The following is a 13,712-nucleotide window of genomic DNA, read 5'->3' on the forward strand; positions in this document are numbered from 1 at the left end:
ACTGTCTGTTCAGAAATCTGATGGTAGAGGGGAAGAAGCTGTTTTTAAAATGGTAAGTGTGTGTCTTCAGGCTCCTGTACCTCCTTCCTGATGGTAGCAATGAGAAGGGGGCATGTCCTGACTGGGGGGGGGGGTCCTTAATGACGGATGTCTCCTTTTTGAGGCATCGCCTTCTGAATGCAACATTCAAGGAAGATTGACGGATGTGTTCAGTTGGATTTACCTGAGGATCTCTGGCATTAGTCCAGGCATATCTTCGTGGAATATATACGGAGGGTTACTGACAATAACGTCCACAGCTTTACAGATCCGAGCCAGTTCAGGGGCATCTGTGAAACACAAACACAGATTAAACCTGATACTACAATGCATTTTGCTGCATTCAATACCGCTAACTTTAAACAAAAATCACATGGATATTAGAATAACTGGACAGACACAAGAGATTCCGCAGATGTTGGAAATCCAGAGTAACACACACAAAATGCCGGAGGAACTCAGCAGGTCAGGCAGCGTCTATGGGAAGAATAAAAGTTGATGTTTCAGCCCGTGACCCAGATGGAGGAATGTTTATTCCTTACCATTGATGCTGCACAAACTGTTGAGTTCCTCCAGCATTTTGAGTGTGTTATTTCAGATAACAGAAAGTCCTGCTGGTGAGTTAGTATCCTGGCAAAAATGATACCATGAAGACAAAAGTAACACTCGAAGCAACTCCGCGAAAATGTTATTGAAAAGCACGAGTCAGGAGAGTTGGTACAAGAAAATTTCCAAGTCACTGAAATCCCTTGGAGTACAGTTAAGTCAATCGTCAAGAAATGGAAGGAATATGGCACAGCTGTAAATCTGCCTAGAGCAGGCTGTCCTCAAAAACAGAGTGACTGTGCAGAAAGGGGACTAGTGAGGGAGGCCAGCAGAGACCTATGAAAACTCTGGAGGAGTTACAAGCTTCAGTGGCTGAGATGGGAGAGACTGCGCAAACAACTTTTGCCCGGGTTCTTCACCAGTTACAGCTTTATGAGAGAGTGGCAAAGAGAAAGCCACGACTGAAGGGAAACCTGATGAGGTCTGCAAGAGAACTGCGACTTAGGTGAAGATCTGTTCTCCAGCAGGACAATCACCCCAAGCACAAAGCCAAAGCTGCACAGGAGTGGCTTAAAAACATCAAAGTTAATGTCCTGGAGTGGCCAAGTCAGAGTCCAGACCTCAGTCCAATTGAGAATTTGTGGCTGGACTTGAAAAGACCTGTTCACTCACTATCCCCATGCAATCTGACAGAAGTTTTGTAAAGAATGGGTTAAAATTGGAGTGTCCAGTTGTGCAAAGCTGATAGAGACCTTCCACACAGACTCAAGGCTGTAATTGCTGCCAAAGGTGCATCTACTAAATACTGACTTGAAGGGGGTGAATACTTATGCAAGCTATTATTTAGTGATTATTAACCGTAAAAAGTTTAGACCAATTTGTAGAAATTTGTTTTTACTTCAACACAAAAAAAAGGTCTTTTCTATTGATCAGTGTCAAAAAAGCCAAATTAAATCAGTGTTGTAAACAATAAAACATGAAAATGTCCAAAGGGGCGAATACTTTTTCTAGGTTCTGTATCCTCAAGAGGAGGGAGCTCTATCAGTGTCTAACACAGGGGTTCTCAAGTTGGGGTACGTGGACCCTTGGTTAATGGTAGGAGTCCATGACATAAAAGCGAGCTGGGAACCCCTGTTCTATGCTGTATGACTGTAGGTAGAAGAGGTGAAGGGCCGAATAACCCATTCAGATCGAGATTTATTTATCATACGTACATCGAAACATACAACGAAACTCGCCTTTTGCGTTAAGGATCTGCTGGAAGCAACCTGCACGTGTCACCATACATTCCGGTGCTGACACAGCATACCCAGCGTGTTCAGCAACAGCATAACAACTGCAACAAACAACAGCAAAACAAGCCCCTTTCCTCCCCCTCACACACACAGAGAGGCTTCCAGTCCCAGGACAAGCTATCTTCGGGCCTAACGCCCCCAGTGGGTTTGTGGACTCGCTGGCATCCAGCCTTCTATATGTTCTGCCATAAATAGGGAAAAGCTTAGCAATTCAACTGATCCTTTTGTTTTATCGTGGAATACCTCAGTATATCTCCTGATCAACTAATCCACATTGCATACTGAAGATTTTTAGTGAGGTTTGAATTTTTAATAAATGAACATGTAATTATTTTTTCCCACTGGAATACTTGGGGGTGTTTGTGATGGAAACATGTTACTCAGTGGCCACTTCATTAGGTTCAACAGTACAGCAACTTGTCAATGCAATATCTAATCAGCCAATCATGTGGCAGCAACTCAACGCATAAAAGCATGCAGACATGGTCAAGAGGTTCAGTTGTTGTTCAGACCAAAAATCAGAATAAGGAAGACTGGGGTAGTTTGAATACCTCAAAAACTGCTGATCTCCTGGGATTTTCATATAACAGTCTATAGAGAATAGTGTGAAAAACAAAAAAACATCCAGTAAACAGCAGTTCTGTGGGTGAAAACGCCTTGTTAATGAGACAGGGCAGAGAGTGGCCAGACTGATTCAAGCCAGACAGGAAGGCAGCCTGGCGTAACAACAGTGGTGTGCAGAAGAGCGTCTCTGAATGCACAATACAGTGAACCTTGAAGTGGATGGTACAAAGCAGCAGAAGACCAGGAACATAAACTCAGTGGCCTCTTTGTTCCGTTCAGGAGTTCAGTGGCGACTGAGCATTAAAATAGTAAAGGTTGGCAGAGAAGCCTTTTTAGTTGTTTTTCTGTCCTTTAATCAGTGATCAGGTTTGAATGAAACGTGTCCTAAAAGGACATGCAGTGGCTCTGATCAACCTGCTGTACAGAGTAGTTTGGTCAACACCTTTGAAGCTCTCTTAGTTCCAAACAATCTTCCCTTCATTAGCTCTGCCAAATTTATCTATTCTTGTTCACTGTGTGAAAAAAGCAGGATTGCAAACCAAATACCTTCATTAATGTTTACATGGGTGCAATATACTTTAAAAGTTGAGGTATTTTAGCTAACAAAATTCGCTGCTTGTTCCATCACTTTTATCACAGGCAGAATGCACCTGAATCATTTCTGGATCCTGGTCTGTTTACTTAGATATGAAGCAGATAAGGATGCACTCTGGCTCACATGAAATGTGAATTTCTTAATGGGGCTGGTCAATGATTAATATTCTATTTAACAAATATAACACCCAAAATAATTTTCAACCTCTTACATGAAGAAATTCTGTTAATAACTAAAGGTTTTCTCCCCTTTTAGAGATAAACAGAATCTGTTAAGTGGGAAATACATGGTACTGTATGAAACCTTCTTTTACACCCGGCCATAGTAACAGGATTACAGATAAGCAGCAGAAACCATTCCACCCATTAAACTTGGGTTAATACTTTGTAAAAGGATCCAATTAGTCCTGTTTTTCACCTCTCTTCCCACAGCCCACGAGTTTTTGCGTACTTCTGAAATGCCATTCAGTGACTGCACAATCGAGGAGATCTCCAAGAGGTTCGAAGTACAATTATTATCAAAGTATGTATATTTTATGCACCCTTGAGATTCTTTACCTTTGTATTGTGTGTGAGTTTTATGTAATGTGTTGTGCAACTTGAGTCTAGAGGAACACTGTTTCATTTGGTGGTATATATGTAAACAATTGAATGACAATAAACTTGAACTTGACTTAAAGGGTGTCTCTTATAGCCTTAAACACCTCTATCAAGTTGCCACTCATCCTCCTTCACTCCAAAGAGAAGACTTAACCAGGCCCTGTTTACTGCAGTCTGTTTAAACATTGAAATATCCGGTGAATTGCACCGTTTGACCAAAGACCAACACAGCCCAAGGATTGTGCTGAGGGCAAATGTCGTCATGCTTCAGGCACCAACAGCAAAACGTGCCAACAACATACTGGCCCTTATTAAACTGTGAGTCTTTGGAATGTGGAGGGAAACTGGAGCACCTAGAAGAAACCCACATGGTCAAGAGGAAAACATATGAACTGCTTACCAACAGCGGTGGGAATTGAACCTGGATCGCCGATGCGGTGAAGCTTTACACTAGTTGCTATGCTACCGTGCTGATTCCCATGCTCCCATTAAAGTCACCAGGGGCCTGTATTCTACTCGACTTTTTAATCATCAGGGCTGTGTTTCCATTGCACCCTTTAAACTCACTGGGTTCACTGGTAAAATTTATTATAGTACTGTGCAATGTAGAAAAAAATGAATACAATCCAAGTGAATTGCAGTGTTAATAGAAATAACATTAAATAGTCCAGAAGGTCAGCCTCTCAGGCTCCTCTACAATTCTGAAGACGCTGAATTATCACACTTATACTGAATTGCTTAATATCTTAGCAACACAAGGAGATCCTATCACACCAATATGTACAGTTGGCCCTCTGTATCCGTGGGGGTTTGGTTCCGGGACCCCCCACGGATACCAAATTCCGTGGACGCTCAAGTCATGTATATAAAATGGCGTAGTATTTGCATATAATCTACGCACATCCTCCCGTATACTTTAAATCACCTCTAGATTACTTATAATACCTAATACAATGTAAATAATATGTAAATAGTCGTTGTATTGCATTGTTTAGGAATAATGACAAGAAAAATGTCTGAACATGTTCAGTACAGACAACCATCGTAGCTCTTCTGGGAACGCTGATGCCGCCTTGGCATCAGCCGATCCCGATTCTCCCGTGATCTTTAAGTTCTTGAGGCTGTAGCGCTTTATGTAGCTAGCCAGCCGTCCCTTACTAGCCTTAAGCTCCTTCCTCTCGCTCACAACACGTAGCAAACAAACGAGACGCGAGGCAAACAATGCTCAAACGACGAGTAATACTTTTAATCATCTCTAGATTACAGTACTTATAATACCTAATTGCTGAAGAGGTGAGAAGACAGCTGAAACGTCTCCACCCAAGAAAGGCTGCAGGCCTGGATGGTTTCAGCCCCAGGGTGCTCAAAGCCTGTGCCCCCCAGCTATGTGGAGTACTTCACCATGTCTTCAACCTGAGCCTGAGTCTCCAGAGGGTTCCTGCGATGTGGAAGACGTCCTGCCTTGTTCCTGTACCGAAGATGCTGTGCCCCCGTAGCTCCAATGACTACAGGTCGATGGCATTGACCTCCCATATCATGAAGACCCTGGAGAGACTTGTTCTAGAGCAGCTCCGGTCTATGGTTAGGCCACACTTAGACCCCCTCCAGTTCACCTATCAGCCCCGACTAGGAGTTGAGGATGCCATCGTCTACCTGCTGAACCGTGTCTACGCCCACCTGGACAAGCCGGTGAGCACTGTGAGGGTCATGTTTTTTGACTTCTCCAGTGTGTTCAACACCATCCGCCCTGCTCTGCTGGGTGAGAAGCTGACAGTGATGCAGGTGGATGCTTCCCTGGTGTCATGGATTATTGATTACCTCCCTGTCTCCCTTTCTCTTCACCATCTACACCTCAGACTTCAACTACAACACAGAGTCTTGCCATCTTCAGAAGTTTTCTGATGACTCTGCCATAGTTGGATGCATCAGCAAGGAAGATGAGGCTGAGTACAGGGCTATGGTGGGAAACTTTGTCACATGGTGTGAGCAGAATCATCTGCATCTTAATGTGAAAAAGACTAAGGAGCTGGTGGTGGAACTGAGGAGGGCTAAGGCACTGGTGACCCCTGTTTCCATCCAAGGGGTCAGTGTGGACATGGTGGAGGATTACAAATACCTGGGGATACGAATGGATAATAAACTGGACTGGTCAAAGAACACTGAGGCTGTCTACAAGAAGGGTCAGAGCCGTCTCTACTTCCTGAGGAGACTGAGGTCCTTTAACATCTGCCAGACAATGCTGAGGATGTTCTATGAGGCTGTGGTGGCCAGTGCTATCATGTTTGCTGTTGTGTGCTGGGGCAGCAGGCTGAGGGTAGCAGACACCAACAGAATCAACAAACTCATTCATAAGGCCAGTGATGTTGTGGGGGTGGAACTGGACTCTCTGACGGTGGTATCTGAAAAGAGGATGATGTCCAAGTTGCATGCCATCTTGGACAATGACTCCCATCCACTCCATAATGTACTGGTTAGGCACAGGAGTACATTCAGCCAGAGACTCATTCCACCGAGATGTAACACTGAGTGTCATAGGAAGTCATTCCTGCCTGTGGCCATCAAACTTTACAACTCCTCCCTCGGAGTGTCAGACACACTGAGCCAATAGGCTGGTCCTGGACTTATTTCCACTCGGCATGATTAACATTATTATTTAATTAATTATGGTTTAACATTGCTATATTTCTACACTATTCTTGGTTGGTGCGGCTGGAGTGAAACCCAATTTCCCTCCGGATCAATAAAGTCTGTCTGCCTGTAATACAATGTAAATGTTAGGTAAATAGTTGTTACCCTGTATCGTTCAGGGAATAAGGACGCTTTGGAGGAGGCTCAAGAAGGAGGCTGAGGGCTGAGGACCACCTCGGCAAGCGACTTGCCACTTTTCAAAAGATCCAAGATTTCTACTTTCTCGGCGAGAGACAGCACTTTACGCTCCCCCTTAGCCTTTGAGGAATTGCTTTGACCACTTAATTGCTTTTTAGGAGCCACTTCTTCACAGAAACATAACAACCGAAGGAGATGCGAGGCGAAGAATGCTCAAACAACGAGTGATGGAGAGAGAACTTCCGGGTTTTCCCGATCCGCGGTTGGTCGAATCTGCGCATGCGGAACCTGCGGATAAGGAGGGCCGACTATATTTTATAATTTTATTTTGGAGGACTGACTAAACTGTACCCCATTCAATAAATGCATTCTTTCCAACTTATAGGGTTAGTTTTACAAAATGAAAAATAATTGCAATTCTATTTATTGCTTTTAGTTGCCCTTTGGTATTCTATAGATGCATAGTGGAGAGTACGTGACTGGTTACCTTGGGGCTCGGTAAGGAAACACCAACGGCCAAGAATGGAAGAATCTACACAAAGTGGTTGGCACAGCCCAGTCCATCAGAGGTAAAAGACATTCCCCACCCCCCACCATTGAGCACATCAAGATGGTGAACTGCCACAAGAAAGCAATGTGAATCATCATCATGGAACCCCCACATCCAGGTTTTGCCCTCTTCCTGCCGAAGGAGGAGGTACAGGGGTTTTAGGTCCCACACTACCAGGTTCAAGAGCAACTAGAAACATAGAAAACCTACAGCACAATACAGGCCCTTCGGCCCACAAAGCTGTGCCAAACATGTCCTTACCTTAGAACTTCCTAGGCTTTACTCATAGCCCTCTATTTTTCTAACCTCCATGTATCCATCCAGGAGTTTATTAAAAGATCATATCGTTTCCGCCTCCATCACCGTCGCTGGCAGCCCATTCCACGCATTCATCACTCTTTGTGTAAAAAACATACCCCTGACAACTCCTCCGTACCTACTTCCAAGCACCTTAAAACTATGCCCTCTCACGCTAGCCATTTCAGCCCTGGGGAAAAGCCTCTGACTATCCGCACGATCAATGCCTCTCATCATCTTGTACACCTCTATCACCTCTCATCCTCCGTCACTCCAAGCAGAAAGTGCATCCTTCCACAACACTCCAAGTGGGATCTGACCAGCGTCCTATATAGCTGCAACATTACCTCTTATTTCCCTTCAACCATGAGGCTCCTGAGCCAGTGTGGATAACTTCACTCACCTCAATGCTGAACTAATTCCATAATCTATGGATTCACTTTTAAGGACTCCACACCTCATGTTCTCAGTAACTGATTCTGATTTTAGCCGTTTATCTGTCTATCCACCGATCTACCTACTCATCTATCTATCTATCTATATATCTATCTATTTATTTAACGCAGTTTGTCCTCTTTTGTACACTGGTTGCTTGTCAGTCTGTGTGTACAGTTTCTCATTGATTCTATTGTATTTCTTTGTTTTACTGGAATGTCTGCAAAAAATGAATCTCTAGGTAGTATACTGTGACGTATATGCACTTTGAACATTGGGTAGTTGTAACACGCAGGTCGCAAAGATTTTGTGATACAGCAACACTAAATTGCCCACTTTCAGTAGAGGTTTCTCACTTTCAAAGAGGCAATAAATGTTGCTCTACTTATAACGCGGCCATAAGATGGCAGGAATATGCTGCCCGAACAACAGCTTTCACCCGCTCACAAGCTGTTCGCAGTCTGAAAAAACACTAGCTGCTTTAATTGTTTTTCTGTTAATTACAAATTCAGAATTTGATCAAATACTTCCATTTTTAGCCACGGCTCACCAGCTAGCCTTCTTACTCTTGAGTCATAGATTAAGAATGCTAGTGGCTGATAAACATGGGGAAAAAGCCCTTCAGCTCATCTTGTTTATGGCAGACAAGATGCCCATCTAAACCAGCCCCATTTGCCTGCATTCGGCCCTATCTCCCTATATAAGTTTTCTTATTCACCTACCTTTCCAATTGTCTTTTGAAGTCAGTTCAGGTTACACTCCAGAAAGTGAAGTATCAAATCTAGTTTGATACACCATGAGATTATAAAATATAGGAGCAGAATCTGGCCATTCAGCCCATCATGTATGCTCTACCATTCAATCATGGCTGATTGTCTTTTTGTCAACTTCATTCTCCCTGTAACCCTTAACCCCTTTACTACTCAAGTACTTATCAGTCTTTGCCTTAAATATACCCATTGATTTGGCCTCCATAGCTCTTCATAGCAACAGATTCCACACATTCACCAACCTCCGGCTGAAGAAATTCCTCCTAATCTCAGTTCTAAAGGTAAGTTGTTTTATTCCAAGGCTGTGCTTTCGGATCCCAGACCCTCCTACTAATGGAACCATCCAGTTCATGTCCACCCTATCCAGGCCTCTCACAGTCCCGCTGGTTTTGATGACACCTGTGCCAATAATGATTAAGTGCCATTATTGAATAAAACCAAAGTTTAACTCACTGTTTTTAAATGTGTGAAAGATATATGCGTGACAGCCTGGTACCGAAACGCCAACGCCTTTGAAACAAAAAGCCCAACAAAAATAGCGGATACAACCCAGTCCATGACTGTTAAAGCCCTCCCCACCATTGAACATGTTTACAAAGAGCGGCGTCTATCATTTAGGACCAACACCTCACTGGCCATGCTCTCTTCTTGCTGCTGCTATCAGGAAGAAGGTACAGGAGCCCCAGGACCCACACCACCAGGTTCAGGTAGAGTTATTACCCCTCAACCATCAGGCTCCTGAACCAGAGCTACTTACTTCATTCACCTGAACACTAAGCTGATTCAACAACCTATGGACTCACTTTCTAGGACTGTACAACTCACGTTCTTGCTTACTTGCCTGTTTTTTTTTGTATTTGCACAGCTTGTTGTCTTTTTAACATTGGTTGTTTGACCATCTTTGCTTGCATTTTTTTCTTAATTCTATTGTGTTTTTTTGTACTTACTATTTTCAAGCTTTGGTATCTTCTGCCTCATGAAGCGTTGGGGGGTGGGGAGAGTGGAAAAGTGATATTTGTTTTTAATGGCTGTTTCACCAACACAGTGAGAAGTTCATGGAGTAGAGACAAGTTTTTGTGATGGACTGGACTGTGTCCACACTTACTGAAATTTTCTTTTAACTCTTTTGTAGAGAGGTTGGCATACCAAGCTGAGTTGTGTCTGGATAGAACACTTTCAATGTTGCCTGCCTTCTGACTCTGCATTTAATTAATTCCCTTAGCCTTCTGTCTCTGGCTGTTTTTGCATCTGTGTGAGATCCTGTTGTGACCAAATTAATTGGCCGATTTCCATACACTACGTGGATGAGTTCACAACACACAGACATAAAATAAACATAAATTATACAAGACAGCGCAAAAATAAGACATTAGTCTAAAAAGACAGAGGCAAAGCCATAGTAGTGTAAGAGGTGGTCTGTAGTGTTCAATTACTGAGGTAGAGTTGGAATTGTGCAGGTCAATTGAAGAACCTGATGATTGTAGAAAAGTAGTTATTCTTGAAATGGTAGCATGGGATCCCAGGCTCCTAAACTTCCTTCCCTAATGGTAGCATCAAGAAGGATGTCTGAGCTGTTATCCTGAGGTAGCGATTAAGGCTACATCCACACTAGACCAGATAATTTTGAAAACGCCAGTTTCGCGTAAAAACGATAGGCGTCCACACTATGCGTTTTAAAAAATATCTCTGTCCACATTGAAACGGAGATTTTGGCGAATCTCCTCCTACTGCGCATGCGCAGGACACGTCTACCGAAAACAAGTGACATGTTTGCTGTCGAAACTCGCTGTGAAAGATGGTGCATGTTTGTTCAGTTCCAGACCAGAAAAACTTAAATGACGGGCAATTGTTGACTCTTGCGGAGGAGGACTTAGAAGTAAAAAGAAACAAATACTGAAGCGTATGGAGGCAACCGACAGGGAGTTCATGGGCAGTATGACCTGGCTGATGATGAACATTGAAAAACTGACTAACTCTGTTGCATTAATAAAGCACCTTACTGAATGTATAAAACATGTCTGCATCAGTGTTATCTTGTATTTCCATACAATGTTACCTTAGGCTGTTATACATCTATTGTCAGAGAAGTACTTGCATAAATAGGTAAACCACCTTCATATGAGCAAGGACAGAAAACAGGGCAAAGTGAATATACTTATTTATTCAGTAAGTTATGGGTCAAAGTATTTGGTGAGTACATTTCTAACTCATCTGGCTTCAGTTTCGTTGCCGTCTGTTCTGAAATTGTTAGGTTGTGTTCATGAAAACAATGAAATAGCGTGCTGCTGTCTGACAGTGTTTTCAGAAGTCTCCGGTTACCCCGTCCACACTGATCTGCCCGAGCAGCGTTTTCAAAATTACACACCCTGGAAAGCGTTTCTGAAAAGCTCCGGTTTCGGGGGACGAAAACGCCATTTTATTGTGGACGGAGGGTAAAAATGAAGAGAAAAAGCTTCGGTTACAGATTTAACCGGTGTAGTGTGGACGTAGCCTAAGGTTGTGCTGGTTGATTTAAGAATCGAAAGATTGAAAGGAAGTAGCTACTCCTGGACTTGGTGCTCAAAGTTCAAAGTAAATTTACTAGCAAAGTACACATGCTGCCCTGAGGTTTTCTTGTGGGTATTCACAGAATTTACAAAGAAACGCAATAAAACCAATGAAAAACCACACGCAACAAAGGCAGTCAAACAACCAATGTGTAAAATACAACAAACTGTGCAAATACAAAAAAGAAAAAAAAGAACAAAATAATAATAATATAATAAATCAGCAATAAATATCAAGAACACGAGTTGTAGAACCCTTGAAAGTGAGTTGATAAGCCGTGAAATCAGTTCAGTGTTGGGGTGAGAGAAGTTACACTGTCTGGTGCAAGAGCTCTTCCATTCAAGAGCACTGGTGTTTCCATACTATTGAATTGAATGACCTTTATTGTCATTATACATAGGTACAATGAAACTCTGTTTGGCTTCCTCTCAGGCAATCAAACAAAGCGGTAGATAAAAACAAGACAGTAATAGAAAAACAGCATTAAATAGATAAGTAGCATAAAATAAGTTACAGCAGCACCAGAATGTCACAGTAATGCACAAAGTGCCATTAGTGCACGTATTTGAGTCCTTTTTTTGCATGTGCTCACAGTTTCAGTCATTGCTCTGTGGGAGTGGTGTGATGGAGGCCACAGCTCTGGGGTAGAAGCTGTTCCTCAGTCTATTTGTGGTTTAGTGTCCTGAACCTTTTGCTGGACGGCAGCAGGTCAAACAGGGAGTGGCCGGGGTGTGTGGTGTCTCTGGTTATGCTGATTGCTTTCCTCCTGAGTCTGCTGGAATAGATGGTCCAGTCCTGGGAGCTCCATCCTGACAATTCGCTGGGCCGCCTTCACCACGCGATGCAGGTCTTGTCACTCAGGCTGTCATGCAACCAGTCAGTGTACTCACCACTGTGCATCTAGAGAAGTTTGTTAAAGTATTAGATTACATGAAGTCTTCACAATTTCTAAGAAAGTAGGGGCACTGCCATGTTTTCTTTGTAATGGCACTTATGTGCTGATCCTCTGAAATGAGAATGGTGAGAAATTTAAGGTTGCTGACCCTCGCCACCGTTAATCCCCTGTTGAGGTCTGGCTCATGGACCTTCTGTTTCCCCCTCCAGTAGTCAATAATAGGCTTTTTAGTTTTGCTGACATTGAGTGAGAGGTTGTTGTGGCACCATTCAGCCAGAATTTCAATCTTCCTCCTGTAGGCTGATTCATTCTTACCTTTGATTCAGCTAACAACAGTCGTCAGCAAACTTAAATATAGCACTGGCAGTGTGGGATTTCAGTCTCTGTACCCCCTGCACGACAGTAGCAGCAAGAATATGACAAGTCCTGCATGCTGGGGATCTTTGATGATGGATGCTGCCTTACTGAGGCAGTGCACCTGTAGAGAGTGTCAATGGTGGGGAGGGCTGTGGCACTGGTGTATTGGGATGACGTCACTACTGTACTCTCCTTTTTCCTTAATTCTCCAAGCGCCAGAGGAAGATGAATGCACGGAGTCAATGAGGTTTTTTTCTCCCTTCTTCATTATCCCTATGAAGGATCAAACAAACTGTGTGCTGCCAGAGCGAATTCCACACAAACAGGGGTGTAGTAACTGGCTGGGAGTACTAGAGGTTGCTGGATTGTAGTAAGGATTCCCAGAAGGACCTGCGGGGAGCTACTGGGCAGGTTTGGGGGCAGCCCACATCCAACTAGTTGTAAAATTGTCCCCAGTAATTTCTAAAGTAATAAAAATATGTTTAATATGTAAACAGATAAACATACAGTATTTAGAGGAATCATACATTTTAATGACAATACGCCCATCAGACATAGGAGAACAATCAGGCCATTTGTCCCACTGAATCTGCTCTCCCATTCCATGGCTTACTTATCATCTCTCTTAACTCCATTCTCCTGCCTTCTCCCCGTAACCAACACCCTTACTAATCAATAAACCACCAACCTCCACTAAAATAAACTCAATGAAATGGCCTCCACAGCCATCTGTGGTAATGAATTCCACGCACTCACCACCCTTGGTCTAAAGAAATTCCTCCTCATCTCTGTTTTAAAGGGACATCCTTGCATTCTGAGGCTGTGCTCTCTGTTCCCAGACTCCCCCAGTATAGGAAACATCCTCTCCGTATCCACTTTAATCATTCTAAAATTTGATGGGTTTCAATCAGATCCCCCTTCATTCTTCTAAACTCTGGCGAGTACAGGCCAGAGCTAACAAAAGCCTCATACGTTAACCCTTTAATTCCCAGGACCATTCTTGTGAACCTCCTCTGGACACTCTCCAATGTCAGCACATCCTTTCTTAGATAAAAAGCTCAAAATTGTTCACAGTATTTCAAGTGCGGTTTGACCAATATGCCTTATAAAGTCTCAGCCTGACCTCTATGAACTGAGAGAAAATAATTTGTTGTTTGCTAAAACTAATTGTCTAATTAAGTTTAAATAATACTGAAGTAAGATTTGAACGATATACTTATTGGTCTAAGTTCCATGTAAACCTCCTTATACCCTTGTTCAAATAACCCCACTAATGTTGTGTACTTGTCATTCTAATGTGCTGATCAAGCTTCCCCTTAATACATCTATGTTATTCACTTCAACTACTTCTTGTGGTGACAAGTTCCACATTTCGATCTGCTGAGCGAGGAAATGTC

The 13,712-nt window shown here is 43.0% G+C and overlaps 1 protein-coding gene across 7 annotated transcripts in view; it reads right to left on the reverse strand.

The window, feature by feature from the left end:
* Positions 1–13,712, reverse strand: part of hemk1 (HemK methyltransferase family member 1) — a 187,086-nt gene that overhangs the window by 58,295 nt on the left and 115,079 nt on the right. For all 7 annotated transcript variants that reach the window (XR_009506729.1, XM_059943995.1, XM_059943993.1 and 4 more), the window contains one exon: positions 224–329. Coding sequence is in view for 6 of the 7 variants with exons in the window: in XM_059943995.1 (XP_059799978.1) it covers positions 224–329 (106 nt within the window). In the remaining variant the exon portion in view is untranslated. The remainder of the gene's footprint in view (positions 1–223; positions 330–13,712) is intronic.

This window comes from Hypanus sabinus, chromosome 19 (genome assembly GCF_030144855.1).
Source record: "Hypanus sabinus isolate sHypSab1 chromosome 19, sHypSab1.hap1, whole genome shotgun sequence".
NCBI classification, from domain to species: Eukaryota; Metazoa; Chordata; class Chondrichthyes; order Myliobatiformes; family Dasyatidae; genus Hypanus; species Hypanus sabinus.